The sequence below is a fragment of the Anabrus simplex genome, chromosome X (assembly GCF_040414725.1).
Source record: "Anabrus simplex isolate iqAnaSimp1 chromosome X, ASM4041472v1, whole genome shotgun sequence".
NCBI lineage: Eukaryota > Metazoa > Arthropoda > Insecta > Orthoptera > Tettigoniidae > Anabrus > Anabrus simplex.
The window spans coordinates 149,606,821-149,633,203 of record NC_090279.1 but is presented as its reverse complement, the minus strand read 5'-3'; the positions used below and the strand labels follow the sequence as shown (position 1 = coordinate 149,633,203).

General features: G+C 40.1%; 1 protein-coding gene across 3 annotated transcripts in view; it reads right to left on the bottom strand.

Annotated features, from left to right (window-relative positions):
* Positions 1-26,383, bottom strand: part of LOC136886402 (alpha-tocopherol transfer protein-like) — a 218,573-nt gene that overhangs the window by 16,437 nt on the left and 175,753 nt on the right. For 2 of the 3 annotated variants that reach the window (XM_067159176.2, XM_067159177.2), the window contains 3 exons: positions 18,939-19,098; positions 14,075-14,330; positions 6,233-6,343 (listed from right to left, as the gene is read on the bottom strand). In XM_067159176.2, coding sequence (XP_067015277.1) covers positions 6,233-6,343; positions 14,075-14,330; positions 18,939-19,098 — 527 coding nt within the window. Of the gene's footprint in view, positions 1-6,232; positions 6,344-14,074; positions 14,331-18,938; positions 19,100-26,383 lie in introns of all 3 variants that reach the window. The other variant, XM_067159178.2, reaches the window with a different exon arrangement.

Here is a 26,383-nt window from a genome sequence, read left to right as displayed (position 1 = left end):
AAGTCCGTACATTACTATAACTCTAGGTCTAGCATTTTGACCCAATCAACTTACGGCCTTACTTAGCAATATGCTCAGTAATAGGTACTTCCAGATCTACGCTGATAATGACAGAAGTAGAGTGTTTAAATTAAACGATGGTTTACCTCAAGGATCAGTCCTCGCCCCCCTTCTTTTCAGTCTGTACATACACGACCTCCCAGACACATCATCAAGAAAATTCATTTATGCTGATGACATTTGTTTGGTGACTCAGTGCTCCAACTTTTATGATGCTGAAACTATTTTAGCCACTGATCTGGAAGCCTTGGATGTATACTTCAAGAAATGGTGCCTTCACCTAAATCCTCAAAAAACAGTAGTGATGATGAGAGGTAATAGAGAAGGAAGAGGGAATATTGGAGTAAATGGTAGACCATTAGAAGTTGTGGAAAGCTTCAAATATTTGGGGAGTATAATTGCAGAAATAGGAAAATAACCAAAGAATTTGGAAAGAGTATCCAACGAGCCAATGGGTTTTACCAATGTATGAGTGGAACTAGAATGTCCCAGAGAAATGCAAGAAAATTCTGATACATGAGCCTACAATTTTCTGCCTCATTGGCTGGGTGCAAAGTCTGCAACGACATGTGAGGCATTTTGCATGGAAACTTGGAATATCTATTCTTTTTGTTTTCTTTTGCTAGTAGTTTAATATCGCACTAACACACTGATGCAAGGATGAGAAAGGGCAAGGATTGGGAAGGAAGCAACCATGGTATTCATTAAGTTACAGCTCCAGCATTTGCCTGGTGTGGAAAATCAGAAACCACCTTCTGGGCTACTGAGGGTGGGATTCAAACCCACCAGTTTCTGAATGTAAGCTCACAGTCATGCAACCCTAACCACAAGGCTAACTTGCTCGGTTGGTATCTGTGTACGCTCATGTTCATAAAAACCACCCACCTTGAAAGACTAGAGATAGGAAGTTCATATTCACAGGACATGTGCATTAGTATGTTCTGAAGAAATAGTTAGCATTTGAACCATGTCGGCCCTCAGGTTCAAGGTCCACATTGATATCTTGGTGCACCACCACTGACTTTTTTTTTTTTTTTTTACATTGCACCGAGATAGATATGTCTTATGGTGACAATCAGATAGGAAAGGCCTAGGAATGGGAAGGAAATGGCCATGGCCTTAATTAAGGTACAGCCCCAGCATTTGCCTGATGTAAAAATGGGAAACAACGGGAAACCATCTTCAGGGCTTCTCCCGATTACTGGATACTGGCTGCACTTAAGCAACTGCAGCTATCGAGCTTGATCCATCACTGACTGGTAAGTGTTCCTGCAGCTCTCACTGTCGCTATAAACCGAAGGTAATGGATCAGTGTGACTTCAGCAGACTTGCAAGATGCCTCGCAGATGTATGCGAGAACTGTACTGTCAAAAGAGTGGGTTTGAAAGATGGCGCATTATTGGCATGAGAGAACGTGATGCATCCACACAGGAAAATTATTGCTCCTGTGGGACAAGTGTGTCGGCAGTGCAATGGGTGTGTACAGAATGGTTTACAGAAAGCCGTAAAACACGAAGAGATGAGTCTAGTCGCACCACCCAGATCACCCCCTGAGAAGATCAACACCTTATCCAAATGGCATTGCAGGAGAGATCTGCATCCTCCTTGGCTCTGGCACAAATGTGGAACAGTGTAACACATCATATACTATCAGGAGTGACAGTCCGTTACCATTTATTATAATCTGGGTTATCGGCATGCCGTCCACTTCTCTGCCTACTTTTGACTAATGTGCATAAGCACGCTAGACTGCAATGGTGTATGGAACGACGTCACTGGGGATAGGAAGGACAGCAGATAGTGTTTTCGGATGAATTCAGGTTCTGTTTGTTTGAAAATGATGGGTGCATTTTGGTTCGCTGCAGACAGGGTGAGAGAAATCACACTGACTGCATTCGCACACAAGACATACAGCGCCAACTCAAGGCCTTTTGGTGTGGGGTACTATTGGGTACAACCACAAATCACAGTTGGTGTGTGTCCAGGGCACTGTGACCAGTCTGACCTACATGAATGACAACCTGCGGCCCATAGCAGACCCTTTCTGCACAACACCCCAGACGCCATATTTCAGCAGGACAATGCGCGACCACATGTTGCTGCACGAATACGTGCCTTCTTGTTGTCGAAGGTTGTCAGACTGTTACCATGGCCTGCCCGATCACTGGACTTGTCGCCAATTACAAATGTGTGGGATATGGTGAAACGACGGGTGTGGCGCTTTGACCCAATGCCAACCACCAAAGATGAACTGTGGAACCAGGTGAGTGCAGCAAGGATGGTTATATACACCAGGATGCCAATCGTGCCTTATATGCATCAAAAGTTATCAGTGCCCATGGAGAATCTAGTGCCTACTAGGCAACAGGACACATGCTGAACCTAGGTGACTGAAATGCTAGTCATTTCTACAGAACATGTCCTGTGAATATTAACTTCCTATCTGTAACCTTTCAAGGGTTTTTTTTTTTTTTATGAACATGAATTTATATAATCTAAACGTGTAACACAATCAAAAGAAAGATCTCCATTTCAGATTACTAGAAAAATATTTATTTCAATACGGCCTTATTTCCTTAAAATAGTCATTTATTCAAATAATACAATGCTTAGGTCATTTCAGTTGGCTGTATTCACTGGTAGATGGCTCTACGAAAGTAGTCTCCACTGATCTTGATATGCCGAACCAACAGAGGGCTCTGTGAAAGTAGTTGTCTATGCAGATTTTTCTATGTTAGTCTGTGAAATCAAGTTATTGTCATAATGTAAGTTGTTGCTCCATGTTGGTTCTAATAAGAGATTTATGACAAAATTATAAAATTAGAAGTCAATGCAAGTGCTTCCAAGCAATAAGAAATTTATCTGCCTAGGACTGATTTGGTGTCTACTGACAGTAACCTGCCTTTCAAATTTAAAAGGAGGCAGTTACTGTTATGTCTTGCTTTTGCTACGACCAGTAACAAAGCACAGGATCAAAGTTTTGACAAAATTGGTATTTACTTCAGCCATAGTCAGTTATATGTGGCATTTATTAGCTTCAGCTGTGAGGGATGTCATAGTTAATTATAACTACACCATATCAGGGTCAGTTCCCTGAAACTGAAGGATATTTCACAAGAAACATAGTTTACAATGAATAGGACAGTCAAATGCAGTAATTTACAGCAAACTGTAGCCTACTTCATTAAAGTGATTCATTTTTAGTTTTCATTCGCAGCTACTGCTGCGACAGGCCGCTAGTATATATATAATATTCTTTTACAAATGGCCATGATAGTTAAGGTGTCAAGTCCACATGGTCTGACGCCGTGGTTAGCCGGTTCGAGTCCCATTGGTCTGAAAAGAATTTCACTTTCAAAATGCTGGCCGGCAAGGATAGGAGGGGTTGTGGTATAAAATTAATCCACTGGTAATGAGACAAAGTCTCTCACAGTGCATTGGCACTGCCGGTGGCTCCATATAGCCTACGCAGTGGCCTCCATGGTATGCACTAGCCATGCATCTCGGTGTGTGTGCTATTTACCAACTGATGAGCCCGACTTAGCACACTGGGGCGAAACGCTGGCAACCAGGAATGAGTTAGCTGGAAAATGTAAAATATCCAGTAACGGACCATTTATATTGGTAGCATCCATCTGATGGCGACATTAAGCCTTGAACAGACCCCTTGGTGCTATTTGACAGGAGTAGGCTATGTGCCAGTGCCTGGGTTCACCCTCTCTTTTCCTGCTATCATATATCATCTCATTAACTCCTGTGACAAGGTCGACATCAGGAAGGATATCTGGCCATAAAAACTCAGCACGAAGATTCATCTCCCTTCTATCCAATCCTGTAGAGAAACAAGACAAGGGTTGGACATAATATACATAGGTATAGGAAATAGGTGGGATAAAGGGAGGAGGCAGATTGTTAAGACAAGGGAATAGAAAGAAAGGAGCAGTTATCTAACGTTAATGTTGGATGGTTTGCTACATCTCATCACCATATGGTGTCCAACTTCAGAATGTCTAAGGGCAGGAGGTAAATGTTAAAGAACTTCAACAGTGAAACGACCGTTAAATGTGGTTTGATGGTTCCAGGCAGTGGCGAAGCATGATATTTTTTGTAGGATAGTCTGACATTTAATGAATCTCAAAAATAAACTTGCTCAATTCCTCAAAAACAATAGCCTGTTTCTACTAGAAAGGCCATGTCGCTTAACCCATTAGAGGTTGAAACTTCCTTCCCTTCAAGAGGTACACATGTTACTCAGACCAGCTATGGAAAAAATTAAAAATAGAATAGTTATCTTAACTAAATTTTATTTCTCACTTACACATTAATAAGAGAGCAGAGATATTATTTCAAACTAATAAAAAAAAAAAAAAAAAAAAAAAAAAAACTTTCACAACTCTGTACGTGCATACATAAGTTCATTAGTTTCATTAGTGAGTCCTTGGAAAGTATTAAACATTTTTTTGCTACGCCTACGGTATTTGTCTGGCAATCATTTAAAGTTAAAAAGCCATTTTTTAAGACTATTAAATAAGCGCACATTATCTAAGGATTCCCCAATTGACGCTGTGATGATTACTTCCTCCGTCACTTACCCTATTACTTAGAAGCAGTTTAGTGGAAAGCGGTGCAGGCACTGGTTGAACGGTTTACCCCCCTCTCTCCTCAGGGATTGCTCATGCTGGTGCTTCTGTTGATTTAGCAATTTTTTCTCTCCACTTAGCAGGAGTATCATCAATTTTAGGAGCCGTTAATTTTATTACCACAACTATTAATATACGAGCTCCTGGAATATCGCTAGACCAAACACCTTTATTTGTATGAGCTGTAGCTATTACCGCTCTTCTTCTCCTCCTCTCCTTACCCGTTTTAGCAGGTGCTATTACTATATTACTCACTGACCGAAACTTAAATACCTCATTCTTTGATCCTGCGGGTGGGGGTGATCCCATTCTCTATCAACACCTCTTTTGATTTTTTGGGCACCCTGAAGTTTATATTCTAATTCTCCCAGGATTTGGTATGGTCTCTCATATTATTAGACAAGGAAGAGGAAAAAAGGAAGCATTTGGTACTTTAGGAATAATTTATGCAATAATAATAATAATAATAATAATAATAATAATAATAATAATAATAATAATAATAATAATAATAATAATAATAATAATAATAATAATAATAATAATAATAATAATAATAATAATAATAATAATAATAATAATAATAATAATAATAATAATAATAATAATAATAATAATAATAATAATGAGCAATAATAATAATAATAATAATAATAATAATAATAATAATAATAATAATAATAATAATAATAATAATAATAATAATAATAATAATAATAATAATAATAATCCGTATTACTGAAAGTACAAGGGGTTAGGGGTCACATGGTCTATAAAACTAGCACAGGGTTTGTTTTAACTCTTAGAACAATACCTATCTCAAGGCTGTGATATTTCACCTGATAAGCATTGTAGTATGAATTGTGGTTAAACCCTGTCATAAAACAATGCTATCTTGTATTAAACATCATTGTAAACCCTGTATCCCTTATGTTACATCATACTGTACTGTTTTAATTCTCTCAAACACCCCTAGATTGTAGCCATTATTAACAATCAGCGTTGTGGTTTTCTCCCACTATGAACCAGCTGCTCCTTGGGCAATCCTAAATGCACTGTTTACGAGTTACCCCTGCCTTCTTCACCCCGCATGTTAAGTAGTTGCTACTGCTTGTTGAAGCAGGCTGAGTTGAGCTGAATAGCTCTTGGTTGTCAGCAAAGACATGCACTAGGCAGCGCGAGTTCAATATAGTATTTGAAATATCAACAGGAACAATCTAATAAGCGGATGAAAACTAATTTGGGAATTTAAGAGTAGGCTCAGCCTTAGAGCCTTGAGGTGCCGGATGTAAATATGGATTGGAAAATACATGTTATATATTTTTAGGTACTGCGGTGGCTGCATAGTCATTTGGCTAGAGTGTTGGCAGTTAAACTAATGTAGAAAGCTGGACAGAGTCTGCACTGAAGCTGGTATATGATGTTGATGGTAACCCCATACAAGGTCATCATGACAGTACTTCATCCAGTTCTTTTACTATGGGAAGACAACATTATGCACATACTTCTTGCGAACTACATTATCTACTCACCCTGTTCCTTATCTTTTCCTTGAGGAATGGTTTAACAAAGTTGAGGATCGTGTCTACCAGAGGATGTGCATTGATTACGTGTACCTCCTTCAGCTTCACTGGGTACGCCTCCTAAAAGCAAACACAAAATATTTTTAACTTTACATATAATGAATATAATTAGATCTGTATTAACATACAACTTGAGCATACACATTTTTCCTTTTTTTTTTTTTTTTTTTTTTTTAATGTTGCACCTACACAGATAGGTCTTATGGCAATGAAGGGAAGGGGAGGGTCTAGGAATGGGAAGAAAGCAGCCATGGCCTTAATTAAGCTACAGCCCCAGCATTTGCCTGATGTGAAAATGGAAAACCACGGAAAAGTATCTTCAGGGCTGCCGACAGTGGGGCTCGAACCTACTATCTCCCGGATGCAAGCTCACAGCTGTGCGCCCCTAATCGCACAGCTAACTCGCTCGGTCATACACTTTTCAAAAGATCCAAAAAAACATTTTTATTTGTTAGCATTTGGTTGTATCATAGTCCATTCTATTGCCTTCATTATCATCATCATCATTATCACCATATGCAGTTTCCAGCTGTTGCCCAGTTCTCTCTTCTTCTCTGCACACACTCTTCCACTCCCTTTATCCACCCGTCTCTTGGTCTTCCTCTTGGTCATTTTCCTGTTATCTCCATTTTGTGCAGCCCGCTGAGTATCCTTTCCTCTGTCATTCTCTTCGTCTAGATGCCTCTATCCTATTCTGTAGTGACTCTTCTTTTACTATACCTCTAACCTTCTCACTTCTCATCTTATCCATTCTTGTCACTCCTATCCTACTTCTCAGAAACGTCATTTCACTTGCCTGTATTGTAGTCATGGTTCTCTGCCTCAGTACCCACATTTCTGCTGCATACGTCAGAATAGTTACATAGTACATCCTATATATCACTCTTCTGCTTCTCTGAGGGACATCCTTGCACCAAACCAAATTTTTCACACTTCACAAATCCTCCTGCTTGTATTTCAAGTTTGATAATTTCCTCATCATTTCTTCCACTTTCCTCGAAGATACTTCCCAGGTACTTGAAACTTACTACCTTCCTAACCTGTTCCCCTCCAAGCATTATCCCTCTCATAAGTCTCTCATTTTTTTCTAGTTGTGATCACTATCTCACTCTTTTTGGCATTAAATTTCATTCCATATTGTTTCACCCCATCTTCCCATGCATCTAACTGTTCATGGATATCCTCTGCCTATTCTCCCCAGACTAACAGGTCATCCGCAAACATCATCACTTTTCCCATTATAAACTAGCAGTAGCACCTGCTGGGGTGAAGCTAATGAAGGGCTACTTTACATATTTTTAAATATTAAATTTTGCTTCACGTAATTTTTTAATTTCTCATTCCACTGTCTGGATTGGAAGCATGTTCAACTTGGCATTTTTCTGTCTGTATTATGCTCACTTGGAGTCACTAATAGGAAGAGGGTGTATGGGGGTTCACTTGTACTTTTAGAACTTCTTGCTTGTCTTTGGTCTGCAGACTGATATTTCTTCCAAAGTCGAGATGAATAGGTGTTTTTTTTATGGCAACCAAGTACTAATTTTGCTCAACTGAAACATGTTTCGAGTTGATGTACAATAGAACCTCATTAATCCGGACCTCCTTAGTCCAGACTTCCCATAATCCAAACAGTCGTTCAATAATAATACATAAATGCAATTACAGGGTCTCTCATAAAAACTAAGATCATCGAAGTGGCAGTTTTACTCTCCAATCCGTACGCTGCAGTATGGAAGGCGCGCGCATAGTTCTTGACCTTGCAAGCATCAGTCGCCAGTCTGAATCTCAGCTGTTAACTTGGTGAGACAGTTATCATTGCAACACCGTATTCTCGTATGTAAAAGTTCTGATTTCATCTTAATGGTCATGTGAACAGTCATATCTCTCGCTATTGGTGTGCAGAAAATGTTAATGGTGTTTATAAAGTCCTTCACTAATGTAGGAAAATTGGTGTTTGTTGTGCTGTTAGTGCAAAATGAATAATTGGGCCTATTTTTTCAAGACAACAGTAAATACACAGAAGTACCAAGATGACATTTTGATGCCGTTCTTCAAACAGTTAATGGAAGAAGAAACATCACGTGGTTAGTTTCAACAAGATTCAGCCCCTGCTCATACAGCAGAAGATTTCCTTCTTACAATCTTGGAAGTGTTTGCAGATGGAATGATCCGTGCTGGTCTATTTTTCCCCTCATTCTTCAAATCTAACAGCGTGTGATTTTTACTTGTGAGGTAAACTGAAAGAAAAGTGTATCAAACAAATCCTCACACATTGGAGGAACTGAAAGAAAACATTACGAATGAAATTAGAAACACTACAGTGGCAGAACTCGCTCACGTCAGCTAGAATGTGGTTACCAGATACAATGCCTGTATAACCCAGGAAGGACGAAACATCCAGCAACTTTTATAAGGTAAGATTTCGTATAAGATTGTATAATACCAATATAATGGTCTGTTATTGGACATTATAAATTTTCCAGCTAACTCATTCTTGATTGCCTGCGTTTCGCCCTCGTGTGCTAAGTTGGGCTCATCAGTTGGTACTTAGCACACCTACCAATACGCAAGGCTAGTGCACACCATGGAGGTTTTATTTTTATTTTTCAGGGGGAAGGCAAAGCCCGCTCCCCCCGCGTGACCATCGACTCAATCTACATGGCCTCCGACATGCTATTAGTTCTAAGAAGAGAAAGATAGCAGGGAGGAGTGGAAGTGTGATACTACAGGAGTATCTGCCTGTCCCCATGCTCCGCATGCTACCAGGCCAGATGTGGTGGTGGGTATCAATAGTGGTGTAATCAGGTAGTAAGGGTCAGGATAAAACCACATAGGCAGAAATAGAAGATGCCTACGTCTAAAACCTGACAATACCGTGGAGGCCACTGCATAGGCTACTTGAAGCCACCAGCAGTGCCAATGCACGAGCGACTATGTCTCACTTCCAAAAATTATGCCTGCCTGGCCATCAGATGATATAGATGTTGATTCCCATAGGGAACATGAAATATTTGTCCTGAATGAGTAAATTTATAATACCAATATAATGGTCCGTTATTGGATATTTCATGTTCCCTATGGGAATCAACATCTATATCATTAAAGTATGAAGGCTTTCACGGCCGGTGTCAATATAATAAAATTCTTCCGGGCTGTTATGCCGTGGTCCACTCCTCTCGCTTCTCCCAGACGTTTCAACTACCGCAGCAGTAGTAGTCGAAACGTCTGGGAGAAGCGAGAGGAGTGGACCACGGCATAACAGCCCGGAAGAATTTTATTATATTAACATCTATATCATAAGATTGTATACACGCTTGAAGCAGGGTGCTCGCGTAGGACATAAGTTCAGCTGAGGCAGCTGCCGTAGCGCAGAGTACAAACACCGTACGTTCTGTCTTAGTTTATACAAGAGACCCTGTACAGTATAAAGTTGAGTTACGAATGCAATGTTGTAAACTACACAGCAGCAGATCGTTGAAAGCATGATCGCTGCAGGAAGCTCTGAAATGAATGAATATGACCAGGATGAAACAGGTGATATTAACCCTAAAGCAAAACTCAGTACAATTAAAGATCATCTAAGCATTGCCATAAAATACTTTGAAGATAACGATGAAAACACATCTGCATATTACGAACATTCAAGTCATATGTGTGAGTTAATTATTGAAGAAATGAATGTCAAAGGAAGACAACTAAAGATCAGCAGTTCCTTCAAACCAGTAAGCGTGTCAAGTGTGGTCAGTTAAGGTGTGTCTCAATTGTTGTGTTCTAATTCTGTACTGCATTAGTTATTCTGTATTTTGTAGGGACTAATACTGTATTGCATTATATCTTGTATTCTAAATAATCTTTGAATTACTTAAACTTAAAATACTGTACTGTGCACATTCTTTTTGCTAAATAGAGTGTTTAACTATGTACCATGGCTCATTTCATACATTATTTTGTTTAATCTGGACTTTCAATAATTTGGATGGCCCAAGAGTCTCAATATTAGTCCAGATACATGAGGTTCTACTGTACATCTGTATTTCCAAATCTGCTTGGTAGATTCAGAAGCACACTGCAATCTTCTTTGCCTGTCTGGTTTATTGGCATGTCAAGAGGGCAATATCTCATTCTACCCTCAGTACTTTCATTACTATTGTATTTATGAGTATTCATTAATATTAGCTATTAAAAGTAGGATGGATCATAATATGAAGATAAAACTGGAATTCAAGAAGACAAATTGCTGCAAATATTTGTTTATAGGAAGAGGAATTAGGGATTGAAATATAAGCGGCAGTCAAATGAAATGGAAAATTCTAAGTTCCCTTCCATTCGGAATTGCTAGGCGGGCAATAATTCCATTGTGGAGATTTATCTCCCATATGCAGGTATCAGACTGTGCCTCTTATAATGGGCTTCTGATAAGTTCACCTGCATACACCCCAGTGTCAGTGGGTAGGGTCTGACACTAGACTCATCAGAGTGGGATGTGTCAGACCTAAGACGAAATGCTGGTTGATAGAGCAAACGCCTGAAAAGCCTTACATCTGATCTGCGGTCAAATGAAAACCGAACACCCACCATAACACACATTCTGCGCGTAACTTGGCAACACTGTTATTACATATTGATACTGCCATTGCTGTGGTAGGAGAACTGCATAGTGACAACTCACAGGTGCATGCAGTTGTTGGGTTATGTCCTTGTTGGTGTACGGACTGGTCTAGTGTGTTCATCCAGATGTAGAAAAGGAGGCAAGCAAAGAAGAGCAAAGAACTGTGGTCCATTTTCTGGTGACTGAGGGTGCTGGAGTATGCGGAACACATGGACGCATGTCTGCTGTGCATGGCGAACACTACATGTCCATGACGAGTGTGCACGAGTGGCATAGGAGATTCTGAGAAGGGCACTCATTACTGCAGATGCTGAGATAGGACGGATCGATGGCCTTATCCAGAAAAACCGACAAATCACTGAGAAAGAAAGACATTTGTGGACACCGGTTTCATTTGGACAAGGAAGTGCAAAGAGTGGATGCTGTTGTGGATCCGTGAGCAAACTACCTCTTTCTACAAAACTGGAATTGATTGTCTCCAGTCGGATAAATGTATTAACACTTTTCTTTATTAATTTTGAATGAAATCATTCCATGGTGATGTTGTAACGGGTGTTCGGTTTTCATTTTACTGCCCCTTATAATTTAAAATAGGAGATGTTCAATAAACTTCCAAATTTTTTCAAATCATTCCAGAAAAGACTCTATAAACAAAATCTGCCCTAAATGCAGATCAGTGATTATTGATTGATTCATTGATTCATAGATTGATTGATTTATAGATAGATAGATCAATAGATTGATTGATTGATTGATTGATTGATTGATTGATTGATTGATTGATTGATTGATTGATTGATTGATTGATTGATTGATCATGAATAATTTATTGCAGCCAATGGTCATACACACAATAATACACAATGATTAGGTTACACAGGTAATTAAATTCCATAGGTAACAATGTACACAGTCAGATAGTCATTGTCAGGTACTCACTAGCAGTCATAGTGGGGATCGACATTCGTTCCGTTTGTGGGACCTCTTATAAATAAAACTCTTTTGGATCTCTTTTAGGTTAAATCCTCTCTTGGGTCATGTAGCATTACACATAGCGGGGGTAGGCCCATTGGTTGTTCTGTTTGTGGGAGTGCATTTAAGCGGTCGTTTTTCTTAGGAGAGACATTGATAGTCATAATGATAGAATTCTATTCCAATGTCTCATGTGTCGGGTGGCTTTTAAGGGGTGAGAGAGATAGATGGCCAAAGTGCGTTTGCTGATCATACTGGGAGATCATGAAGAAGAAGAAGAAGAAGAAGAAGAAGAAGAATTGCAACCAGTGGATGCAGCAGATAAAGGAAAATAGCCTACAGTAGAGATGGGAGAGAAGCCATACTGTAACATAAGACAGATGGGACTGTAAATAAATGGCACAGATCTCTCTGCAAATGGTTATGAGGGTATTTAGGGGTTGTAGTAAGGATATAAAGGAGAGGGAATAAAAGTCTCTGGTAAGACCCCAACTAGAGTATGATTCTTGTGTATGGGACCCTCACCAGGATTACTTGATTTGGGAACTGGAAAAAAATACAAAGAAAAACGGCTCAATTTGTTCTGGGTGATTTCCAACTAAAGAGTAGTGTTACAAAAATGTTGCAAGTGAGATGTTTAATAAATTTTCAAATTCTTTGCAATCATTTAAGAAAAGGCTAGAACAACAGATAGGGAATTTGCCACCTGGGTGACTGCCCTAAATGCAGATCAGAGGTGACTGATTGATGAGCTCTCAGAAAGATGACACAAAACTTCAATGGCTTCCAAGAGAAGGAAAGGAAAAAATAATATTTAGACAGAAGACAGGAGGAAACAGTAAAGTAAAAGGATGAAGGGCTGTTAGAAAGTAAGAAAATGAATGGATAGGGTTATTTTACATGTAGGGCTCGGAAGTTGAGGTAAAATACTTTTTCTTGAGTGTCCAAAGATGAGGCACAACATAGTATGTATTAATTCTGGGTCATTGTAGGCCCAAATGGTGGGTTTTATTTGTCCTTTTTTGCCTTTTTCATTTTTCTTGGCTTATTGGTCCTTTTTGAGCCACTTTTGAGGCCTTAACGGCTTTTTTTGTACCTTCTTTTGACTGCATTTGTACTGTCCATTCTCAATTTGAATCATCATTAATTCATCACCTCTTAAATATCTTTCTTTAGTACCGTATTTGAAAGGAGAGAAGATGAAATGAAAATGAAATGAAACTAGTGCTTCAAAACATCCAGAGGTGCAAGATAAATGAAATATTGAAAGGAGAAAATTCTGATGTGATTCTTTTTTATTCAAATATGAACCCTTAACATCCGTTGATGTGAAGAGAAGTTTCTTGATGTTTGGAAATGCACCGTCTGAAAACAGACGATTATTTACACCTAGGAACCTGGAGATGACTATTGTGATATTCTGCAAAGCCGACTGAGGTAAGGTTTCTGAATTCCAATTTTGTAAGCCTAGTGTGGTTAAGCCAAATATGATTTCAGTTTATTTCTCCAAGATATCCATTGCAGGTTTACTGAATTCATTCTAAGTGGAAAAAAATATTTCATTCTAAATTGTGCCAGTGCTTTATTATCAAACACATAATTCCTTTATTAAATTACGTTAATCTAAAAATATAGAAGAAGTATTTCACCCATTTTTTTTTGCTCTCTATGTTGCATACCACCAGAATTTTGCAATAATAGCATTAGATTACTTTATTAGAGCCTCCGTAGCTCAGGCGTCAGCGCGCCGGTCTCTCACCACTGGGTTCCGTTGCTCCCGGTCGCTCCATGTGAGATTTGTGCTGGACAAAGTGGAGGCGGGACAGGTTTTTCTCTGGGTACTGCGATTTCCCTTGTCATAATTCATTCCAGCAACACTCTCCACTATCATTTCATTTCATCTGTCATTCATTAATCATTGCCCCAGAGGAGTGCGATAGGCTTCGGCAGCCGGCACAATAATTCCTATCCTTGCCGCTAGATGGCGGCTTCATTCATTCCATTCCTGACCCAGTCGAATGACTGGAAACAGGCTGTGGATTTTCATATTACTTTATTAAATATGTGATTAAAACTAAAATTATGAACGAATTTCGATCGCATTTTTACATCCGTTTGCCAATTTCAGGTCTTCTACTTCCGAACCCTATTTATATGATTCTTAGGTGGTCAAAATTGAAAGAAGAAGAAATAAATAAATGAACACTTACCTGTACACAAACAAGGAACTTCTTAACAAGGGTAGGAGTGAACTTTGCGAAGTAGGCCGGAGTAGCAACTTCAGCGTCTAAGATATATACATCTCCTGCGACACCCGTTTGCTCCTCCCTCAGCCTGATGTCTCCAATCATGAGCAACAGTTTCATTCCATCAGCTACGTTCGGGGTGAGGTAGTCCTTTACTCTGCCGTGTAGTATCGTCACTCGACGACCGTTGGGTGTCAGCCCTGGGAGCGTTGGGATGTAGCTGGGAACAGCAAAGAGTGATATGAAGTCCATGGAGGACTGCAAGTTGGAAATTACCCTTTCCTGCATATTAAGGGGACAGTCTGAAGATAATACGCTAGCGAAAACGGAAAGTGTTATACCATGAACACCTTGACCCAGGGGCGGCCCGACCTTATGCTTTGAAGTGCTGCAGCACATTACCTACTTACTTTAAAAATATTATCTGCAATCAAATACAGTACATTGAAAAAGACGTCAGCCAAAGAATAGGAAATTATTCAACTCCCCTCACAACCAGGTAACTAGTCGTGTGCTCCACGCCGGGTGGCTGTGCTGGGCTGTGCAATCACAGCTCAGCGAGAATTTCTAAGCTTTTTGCCATAAAGCAGGAACTCTGCCTTTTGCGCATGCGTGCCCAACTTTTCTGACAGGCTGTGGAGACAACAGCCAAGACCGCCAAGACATTACTTCACAACGATTCTTCGTTTGACCACAGAGAGACAGCACTAGTCACACTTGCATTACGACCGAAATGAGAACGCGGCAGGTGGCACCCTCTTGACTCAGCGGTAGTATTTAAGAGGGGATCGCTCAAAGCAAACGGGAAAACAAAATACTGTAGAGCTGTTCCTGCCAGGTCTTTTAATACCAAAGAGAATAGAATACTACCAACTTGCCTATTCCATAGCCACCTTTGTAAATCGATGAACTATTAAAATTGTACTTTTTATGCTGTCAAAATAAGGACATGGCATTACGATTTTCTTTAATAAAATGTCTAGTTTATAAATTACACTATAAAAACATAACATGTAATTTTGCATTACGACGTTGCTGGTTTCATTTCAATGATTTTGGTAACATTGGGAAGTTGCTCACACGAAGTGTTTAAGTTCGTGAATATTTTGCCATTGCAGGTGTTATTGTGTGTTTATATATTTTTATAGTTTTATTATGAGGAATGCCTATATGTGTTGGGGTTGTTTGCGTGTTTGTTCAATGTGGAAAACTCAGTGCAGAACCACTTGAAAACCGCATACCGGTATGTTTCTCAATATTTTTATTTTTGGAGGGTGGATGGGTTACAGCACACAGCTGATTTTCTGCACCAGTCGCCACTGCCTTGACCGAATGCAATCAAACATACTCCAGTATCTCCACGCCTGTGAGAGATGTTGATTAAAATTTCACCCTCACACGACCTGTATGAGTGCAGGAAAACACCATTCCTATAGATGGCGGCTGGGGTGTGTACGTGATGGCTGTTGGGTGTGCCGAAAGTTACTGTCTCTTTTCAGGTAGAGATCGCAACACAGCATACCTAGAGGGCATACACGGGCAGCTTATTGCAATCTTTCGGACTTTGTGAAAGGTAGAATCATTGGCATGAGGAATATTGGAGCATCATACCGACAGATCAAAATCAAAATCTCTTTATTTGCAAATGAGGTGTCTACCTCGGTGGCAAATGGTACACTAAAATACATTATTGTCAAGCACTAAATTTTAAATTAACAGGAGACGAAGAAAATTTTCCTAGAATACAATATTATACAATTTACGCTAATAATTTTTTCTATTAAACACACACATCATCCTTAATAAATTTATATTGTTTACAAAATTCTACTTATAATATCTTACAAACATAGTCAACTCATATACAGTACGGTATGTGAAATTACTTCTAATAATACTATACAACTGGTATAAGATTAAAATTAACACTGAATTTATTTACATATTTATATTTTACCCATTTTGGAACCTAAGTAGCATAACGACCTGCTGCGTCTTAACCAGAGCCCCTTTTGCCACCACTTTTCAGAGTTCCTGAAGGGCCTTCACAGCTACCGTAGCGGTCCCAGGGCCCTCGAAGTCCCCACTGTACTTCACCCCTACAGGCAGTCCCCTACTTGGGCTGTCCAAACTCCTTAGACCAGGGGATGGAATTAATTTAATCACACACATTTATTATTTACAATATCCTGCACTGGTCGAATGCCCTCTAACATTTAATTTATTATCTCTGTTGTTGTTTATTCTCTTCTTGAATATCTGTACAGATTTTGGAAAAGGATCAAACACTACCCCTGGTAAACTGTTCCACTCCTTCACGCCCTTCCCAATGAATGAAAATTTACCCCAATCGCTTCTGCTAAAATTCCTTCTAATTTTGTACTTGTGGTCAGTTCTACCAATATAATTATTTTCCAACTGAACCCTCTCACGGATATCTCCCCATGCTTCTTCTCCTGTATAGGCTCTATATAATCCTATAAGTCTAGTTTTCTCCCTTCTCTTACTTAAAGTTGGCTGTAGTGCAAAGTCTGAAGAACGAGTAGCGAAGAGATGGACTCAGGACAACAGTGTGGCACGAAAAGCAGGCACGGGACCTTGCAGAAGGACTACACCAGTAGAAAATCGTAGGATTCATCGGCTGTCTCTCACGAACACACAGATGACAACAGCTGAAATCCAGAGGCGGAGTGTCACAACGAACCATCGGCAACAGATTTCTGGAAGCTGGGTTGATATCTCGAGTTGCTATGCATTGTTTACCGCTGGCATCAAACTACAGACAACAGAAACTTGCATGGTGTAGAACCAAAGTCAAGTGGGACATTGAGCGGCATTCTGTGGTGTTCAGCGATGAGTCTCGCTTTTGTTTGTGGTGGTCAGATGGACGTGAACATGTCCGTAAGTGATCTGGTGAAAAGTCGCAGGAAGCAGCGATTATGAGGCGCATACCTGTCCAACTCCTGAAATTATTGTGTGGGGAGCTGTTGAATATGACAACAGGACGGATTTGGTACTTATTGAAGGGAGACTAAATGCTCGCCAGAATGTGGCAAGAATGTTAAACCCTTCATGACGAGCGTACCAAATGGCATGTTCCTGCAGGATAATGCAAGAGCCCACACTACAAATTCACACCAGAAACGCCTTGATGAATGTACGGATCCTTGCTGCCCAGTCCCCTGAGTTGTCATTCATAGAGCATGTCTGGGATGTGAAGCGAAGGCGTATACGGTCATACCAGCCTCCAGCCAGCCTCCACAAAGTTTCGTGAATATCCATGCATTAGGTAAAAATATTTGTTTATCTCCAGACTGTCCCCTGAGTCATGTATAGGGACCAGTGATGGGAAAAGTACGATATAAAAGTAATTTAGCTCAATGACAGTTACCCGAGAAAAATTGCTCAGGTACAAGTACCAATTACATTTTCAAAAAGTAATCAGTAACATTACAAGTACAATTACTTCACAGAACACGAGTCTTCAGGGAATCACTGTCTTTTTTGTTTCACTTGGGGATGGAATGTTACCAAAGTTCGCAAGGAAATGTACATAACTCAGTATCTATAAATGACTTGGTGAAAGGTCACAGGAAGCAGCGATTATCGAGGCGCATACTTCTCCAACTCCTGGAATTACGGTGTGGGGAGCTATTGAATATGACAACAGGACAGATTTGGTACTTATTGAAGGGAGACTAAATGCTCGCCAATATGTGGTAAGAATGGTGAATGCAGATGAAAAGTATATCGTGAATAACACAAAAATTATTTTTGTTGAAAGAAAAATAGCATGATCTCTGGACCAATAATTATATTAATTAATGAGTTATGGACACAAGTCAAGAACTCGCCCCACCAAGTAATATGAAGCAAAGCAAAGGAGTTCAAAGAAGTTAAATGAGCAAAGACTGAACACACAACGTTGGTACGTGAAGAAGAGACATACTGAAAAGCAGTGATGTAGAACAAATACAGTAGAGACAATACGCGACACTCTGCGAGATATCGAGGAACAGCGATTAGAGCTCTATCTAGCGGAGTGACCTGGAGTTAATGATTCTGTCATAAGAGCACGTGTATTTGTTTGTGAAGTTTTTGGCGATATTTATGCGTTTGCAGTAAGTTGACATAAGTAAATAGTAGTGTGTGTTATTCCTTTATATCTCCTCTCAACATGAGTGGAAAGATACGTATGTGCTATGTTTGGCTGCAATAACTATGAAGTGCAGAAGGATTCACGGTCTTTCTTCCGTTTCCCTTGTGTCAAGAAAATGTAAGTAAATATTGTGTTTGCATACATATTCTTCAAGTGACACGAGATTTTTATAGATTTTTATAATACTTCCTAAACTTCTGACCTGCGCGACCCATGTTTTAACTTGCTTAAAATATAAAAAGCTTATTTTATTGTATAGTACAGCAGTTAACCTTCAATACCGATGTGTTGTTGTAGGTTCGATCTGTAGTAGGTTTTGATTTAATTCAGGAAAATGCATGTGCAGATGTGTGTGGCTGCTTGTGTTCTAAGTTAGCCCATTTGAAATGCCGTAATGCGTTGTCAAGCACTGAAGAAAATATTATTTGTGTAGAAGAATTCACAGTCGTATGTAGCAAATTATGTATATATATTTCTCTAGTAATAATGGTATTTATTAATTTACCGCTAATTTTAAACTTAATTTGCATAAAAGCAATTATTATCTTCCATTTACGACAAAAATTATAATGAAATTTTATGGATACGATTCGTTCACGTACCCTGATCTTACTCCAGGAGTTAGACCGTAAAGGTTGTCCAGACGCTGTAATGAGAAGTGGTACTCACACAAGGTTAAGCATCTCCTGGAGTTCAGGCCTGGTGACGTCCCTATTGGTGAAGAACTCGGGCACAGCCGCTCTCATAGTGAAGTACATGTCCAACTTCCGTTTCGTCTTCTCGAGGGAAAACTTACAGCCACGAAGGAAGGTCATAATACGTTGATCATCTGGAACAAAAACATGAAGCGACATCACTGCTAGATCTACCTTCTTGCAAGAGCGACTACCCTTTTACTGAAGTCGAGTGTTACTGAATTAGTAAGTGAAAAATAATTTTAAGACGTAGACTTTCAGTACCACTAAATAACATTACAATACTTAATTTTGGGGATATTATGTCGTGTAATGCTTGTAATATGCTGGTGATTTTCAAATCTCCGACCAGGATCGTCTTCAGAGCAATAAGAAAGATTTTATTGGGAACCGTCACTCCATAGTAACTAGACGCAAGATTGGGAGACTCGGTTATTCCAGGGCCTCCAGAGTTAAAGAGAAATATGTTGAAGAGTTAACTATGAAGGGGTGGCCATGATCTACTCAGTATAGGCCTATAGCCGTCACCTTTGTTAAAATTATTCGGGTGTTTAGCAATTTTATAAGGCTCGCCAGGATAAATAACGTAGTAATCAAGGCTGACCGTTGCCTACGCTATAATACAAGGCCTGGAAATGCACTCGTGGAAACGGGTTGCTTCCTAGTTCACCATTCAGCCGCTAGGATCGCGGTCTTGCCCCCGTGTATTCGCATGGCCGTATATGTCAATAAGCAAAGTATATCCTAAATAAAAAGAACTGAATGTTTTTGCGAGTATTGACAGTACTTTATAAAGCGGTGCTGAATTGGCTTGGATATGTCATTGAAGTTTCAAAACTTTCCTTCTGAGGGGCTTCTTATCAAGTTTCAAAATTGTCTCTCTTCTACTTGAGTGGCTGAAAGTAATGTTGTCTAACAGAGGTCTCAGAAATCTTCATAGTAGAAAAAGAGGTGGTTTGTCGCCTTTACACTTTCTACACTTAATTTCACTGTTGAACATGTCTTTCGAAAAAAATAAACTTACACCTTTTAGTAACTCTCTTCGGGACAAGTACTGCGTAGCGGAAGTGACAAATTACGCCGTTCACTGCAGAAGTGCCACAGACGATGATTTTCGGTATCTGAGGGCTCCTCGATCTTGAAAACGAATAAGACACAATGTTGGACTTTGAGTAGCTGGAGAACAGATATGTTCTAAACAGCCCTTACAGTCTGTTTTTTCTTTTGCCACACGAACCATAATGTCATTGTATTCCGCTTGGCGTCTTAGGTAGCTGAAGAAGAGCTCGATGTCATAGCTCGTTAGGTTCCTCATCAATGCATAATGCAAATGTATAATTATGAGGTATTTTACGCAGGCCACAGTGGTCTGGGTAGTCAAGATCTATGCTTGATACATTTCTCTCATGATCCTTTTTTACTTTCTCTGAATGCATTTTAAGTTTCTTAATATATGACAGGAAATCATTAATTAACCAACTGAGAAGTTCATCTTCAGTACTAAAAGATGCTTTTTTTTTTTTGCTAGTGACTTTACATCGCACCGACACAAGTAGGTATTATGGCTACGATGGGATAGGAAAGGCCTAGGAGTTGGAAGGAAGCGGCCGTGGCCTTAATTAAGGTACAGCCCCAGCATTTGCCTGGTGTCAAAATGGGAAACCACGGAAAACCATCTTCAGGGCTGCCGACAGTGGGATTCGAACATACTGTCTCCCGGATGCAAGCTCACAGCCGTGCGCCCCTAACCGTACGACCAACTCGCCCGGTTAAATGATGCTCATTTGTTCTCGTTCCTGAATATGTCCCATGTGAGGTGTTGCAGACGTTATGCGCATTAATTAATTTCATAAAATGCTCCATAAAACAAATGGCTTATTTTAAACTGTATTTTATGCTCTCGGGACAAAACCACCTCCATACTTTACAAACCGGAGATTGTTTCAGGGGAAAATACAATATTTTTAGCTCTTACTACATTCATTTTCGTGAAATTTGTTGGGCAAATTATTTTCCTCTTTGGTTTCCTAATGTAAGATTTCTGAGTTTGAAGATGCCTCTCAAATGATTGCCGGTCACGGTAGCATAGTTTAAAAAAAATCCAGTGACAAATTTCGGAATCGCCCGATTCTTATGACGTTACTCGGATCAAAACTTAGGAACAGAGGTCTACTTCGATCAGCTTGAAGTCGTATCTCATGCGTAATACTTCCCCTGTATAATGTTTCGAACATTGAACATTCACTGGAAACTTGTGAAACGAAATTCCACTACCTTTAATTTCTTGTGAATAAACCATGACTGGAATTGCGAATGCTTAACATCAGACAAATACATAATACATTCACAACCAACTCAGTTAATGAACACGTTTAAAGGCGCGAGCCTGGTAGACAGGGGGCAAGATAGCGATCCTAGCGGCCCAGCATTGAACTTCAGTGTAACAACTTCCATAGCGTTTCACGGGCGCTATTTCCAGGCCTTGTATTATAACGTAGGCAACGAGGCTGACCTTAGCCTACAAGGAATACAAAGCCTGCTCACTCGCAGTGCTCCCTTTAGAAACAGTGTCCGCCTGGCAGTGCGCGCCTTGACCACTGCAGCGCTAGTATACCACCTCACATCAGCACTCGCTAGCATTGCAAACGGGTGTTAAAACCAGCACAAATTTACCTCTACACTATATTTCCTGTATATTATATACGTTACTACGCAGAATGAAGTAGAAAATAATAAATATTCACCTTTTACCCCTAGGAGTTCAATTCAGCTGTGGATTTTCATTTCAAATAACACACATAACTGTCGACATTTATGTCTGGCATTTAAAAGGATATAAGGTCTGCACTACATATTTTCACTATCACACCTTAGATTTTCAGTAGAGAGGAACGACTTTAACCATTTTCCTTGATATTTTTCTCATAAATTGTTTTTCTTCTCAAGAAGTATTCTCGGCGATACTCATCTGTCATGCCATCAGCGTAGTTAGTGACAGAGGGGCGCAGAAACTTCTGCGGTATTATTCTGCTTATTTCCTCAGGATGATCACTTTTCCCACACTGTAGAATAGGATTTTAAGCAACAAGTGGCAACAGTATTTCGGTTAATGTTTGTGCTCTTTTTGGACTGCCTAGCGTTACCGATATAATTTCGTCCGTTACTTGCCCCAGTTTCATCAGCAGTGAAACAAAACATGGCTTCGGATACCTGAGACCACCTCTGTCTTTGATTTTTATTAATGACGTCAGTGGAGATGGACTCTGGATACTGCTAATTTTATCAACACACTCTTGACATGGCATGTGGTCTTCGACAACTCTTACCAAATACCCTCCAATATATGCCATTGCAGCACTCGACATAGAAAAGCTTGGCGCTCCTTCGGATTCTTTTGGATACTTTCCAGCTGTGTTTGAACATTTATTGCTAACTCAGAATTTGTTGCTCCCGGTTCATCCGCGTGTGCGGTTTGTTCACTAACTAACGGTTGCAAAAGTTGGAAAAGATATATTTTATTTATTTTGTTCCGAAAATAAGAAGAAAATCATTTAGAAGCTTATAGGAGACCATTCATTCCTTTTCTGGTTATTTTTCACGAAAAACTGAAAGTTAAAAGGGAACTACTTTTATGTTATGTCACTTTACGTTCCACAACTACTCCTCTCTTCTTCCTGCATAGACGAGCACATTAACTTACGCTCCTTGATAAGAATGGGCAGCTGCACTCTTCGAATATTCTAAGGTTCAAATCACAGTTTCGATATTGGCAATTCTCAATGTGAGTTTCATGTAGAGTATACCACGGAAATAATGAAGGTATGAGAGAGCCTTGAAGTCCTGGGGTACCTACTCCAATATTTGTGCCAAATGCGATGGCCATGACACCGAAGGAGTCTGGCATTGCTTATACCTTCCCAAATAATATGTTAATGTTGACGGATCATGCAACTACTAAATATTTTTATTCCTGCCCTGAAGAGGGAGACGAGCTTCCTAGACGTGACACCGTCTCTCGCGCCAGGAGATTTATATCGAAGATATTATTATTATTATCAGAACAGGAGCAATAATAATAATAATTAAGTAACCTAATTTTTGCCGTCACATGGTCTGCGTATTCACTTGTCTGCTTATTGCTTTAATCCATAATTCCCTAGTTGGCTCTTGGCAAAGGAATTCATGAAAACTAGTTCCAGAAATTTTATTTCTAGAGCCTTGTTTATAAAACGGTAGGCAACAGTACACTACTGTAATATAATTGACGTATTTTAACAATACGACGTCACCATTAAGCATACAACGTGTAGAAATACCGCCAACCGAGGTGTACATGTGAGGTTGAATTGCAGCGCCTCTAGCGGCAAATATAGCATCCACAGGGCGGACAGCTATAAGTGGCTATTGGGCAGGCTTTGTATTCCTTGTAGGCTAAGGGCTGACAGTGGGCGAATGGACTCTCCCATTGGCTGAAGACTACGCCAATGAAATGTCGTTCCCATAATTAAAGACAACGAGAAGTTATGACCAACTTACGCGGTATAAAAAGACCTAAGAGAATGAGGCAATACCGAAGAATAAGCATATGAAATAAATAAATAAATAAATAAATAAATAAATAAATAATAATAATAATAATAATAATAATAATAATAATAATAATAATAATAATAATAATAATAATAATAATAATATCTAGCTGTCTTGAATTATGAGAGTGGCGTTTCATAGGGCAAATCTTCAGGCAATGGCACAGTCCGTTCGTGCCACCGCCAGCCATGATTAAATATGAACACCAAAGAGAAATAGCAACATGTTGAAATAGTTCAGACCACTGCCTGCTCGATCTGCATCCGATGGCTGCCTGCTCGATCTGCATCCGACGGCTGCTTAAACTGCCTGCTCATTCCATACTCAAACGTGTAACACGCCTTACAAACAATCTGCCGCTAGATGGCAGCACCAAACGTACCCATTTACCGCGTAAATACAACTAGATAAGCATACCAGCAACATTTTAAATCTGAAAGTAAGAGAAATATTAAAGAATTTTACGTATAAAGTGGTGCTCTAGAGAGTTATAGCTTCAGCACTTTTCGAGAAAGAGGTTTCGACGAACAAGAAAACCTGGAAACTTTGTCTGTATGGTACTTCCCTACATTACTAAGTAGAGGTTTCACGACTTTGGCCACCACAGTTTCTGACACAAGTTCCTGGTGCTTATTGTTACTAAAACACTTTAAAAATTTACATTGGCACAAAGAAGGTAGAACATAGTTTTTTATAGTCTGGAGCAGACTTGCATATTTCTTGCAGTACGGTAGAGCCGCCTCAACAAATTTCTGAAGCCTCATAATTAGGCCAATAAATCGTTGCTAGGGCTAGCGCAGCTATCAATGGGGATGAATTAAATGAGGTAGGAACGCTATTCAAGCACGTGCTGCATTCTGCTTTTTCTTCGATTACACGCACTAAATAACCACACACTAATCCCTGGTAAGCAGTTTCCGAAGTGACACACACTAACTCAAGGGGCTCACGAAAAATCTTCCAGTAAAAAATCAAGTACCGTACATACTCAGGGAATAATAATAATAGACGGCCTATTAGGCGACTTGCATATCTGTGAAGATGAAAGCCCTACCTAGAATGATTTCTAATGCTGAAGATGCCACACCACACCCCAGCCCCCGAGCCACTGGAATTAACCAATTAACTAAATAGGCCCTACTTGCGTAAATAATAATAGTAATAAAAAGAGCAGTATATTGACACGATTTTATACTGCTAGCAAAAGACTCGTTATGGAATCTTAATCTGCTTACCCTCCAGGGTTGGCTTTTCCCTCGGACTCAGCGAAGGATCCCACCTCTACCGCCTCAAGGGCAGTGTCCTGGAGCTTCAGACTCTGGGCCGGGGGGATGAAACCGGGGAGGATGAACAGTACCTCGCCCAGGCGGCCTCACCTGCTATGCTGAACAGGGGCCTTGGAAGGGATAGACAAGGAAGGGTGAAGGAAGCTCCCGGCATTTGCCTGGAGGAGAAGTGGGAAACCACGGAAAACCACTTCCAGGATGGCTGAGGTGGGAATCGAACCCACCTCTACTCAGTTGACCTCCCGAGGCTGAGTGGACCCCGTTCCAGCCCTCGTACCATTTTTCAAATTTCGTAGCAGAGTCGGGAATCGAACCCGGGCCTCCGGCGTTAGCAGCTAATCACACTAACTACTACACCACAGAGGCGGACAATGGAATCTATGACAGCATATTATTCTGTTTTGTACCTTCACATTAACAGTACAGTGTCCTCATATATTATATTACTTAGTATGTAATACTTCAAACCTTACGCTTACCATTTTCTGCAATGGTGTTTGAAGAGCTCTTGTTAGACGTCTGTGTGCTTGAATCTCTTCTCTTAATCATCGCTGAAATTAGCGGTTGTTTATAAGCTGGATAATCAGGGAGAGGGCTGGGTACAGACCCTGTTTTTAATTTTCGCGTTTTGCTGGTCACTTTGAAATCGTCATTTACGAAATGTAGAATGTAAACCACGGAATAATCAGAAGGAATCCATTTACTTTCCTTGCTGTTTCCTTCCCTGGATATAATACTTAACCACTTTCGACGCAATTGTGTACTTGAAGGTATATCATGGAATGAAATATTACGGCATTCTGGTTTCCCTTTCTTTGATTTGCAGAAAGGCACGCAGCAGTACACCATTTTCACTGAAAACAAGTACAGTCTATCCTATTTCCCGCTATTTCATTCCGACAGGTCTGGAGCCGCTGGAGCCGGTTGGTGTTGCCACCTGCTGTGGGTATTTGTAAACGGAGTGTTTCATTTAGTGCCATGTTAAAATGTTGTAATGAGCAGGCAGTATAAGCAGCCATCGGATGCAGATCGAGCACCGTCGGATGCAGATCGAGCAGGCAGTGGTTCAGACGTAGCGATGCAGTAATTGCGAATATGAACACTGGAAAGCATAGATTGCGCTACTTATGCTTTAATATGAATATGAAATAACGTTTGCTTGTTCACAGACCAATGGCTTTGTCACTAGCCGGATCTAACGTATCGAGACCAATGGCTTTGTCACTAGCCGGATCTAACGTATCGAGACCAATGGCTTTGTCACTAGCCGGACCTAACCTGTCCAGACCAATGATTTTGTCACTAGCCGGACCTAACCTATCCAGACCAATCACTTTGTCACCAGCCGGACCTAACGTATCCAGACCAATGTAGCGAGACAATAATAAATAGAGGTCTAAAGCCGCTTCGTGGCTTCTGACGTGGGGGCTTAGGCCCCCAGACCCCCTTTGCTCACAAACCAATGGTTTTGTCACTAGCAATGATTTTCTCAATAGCCAGACCTAACGTATCGAGACCAATGGCTCTGTCACTAGAAAAATTA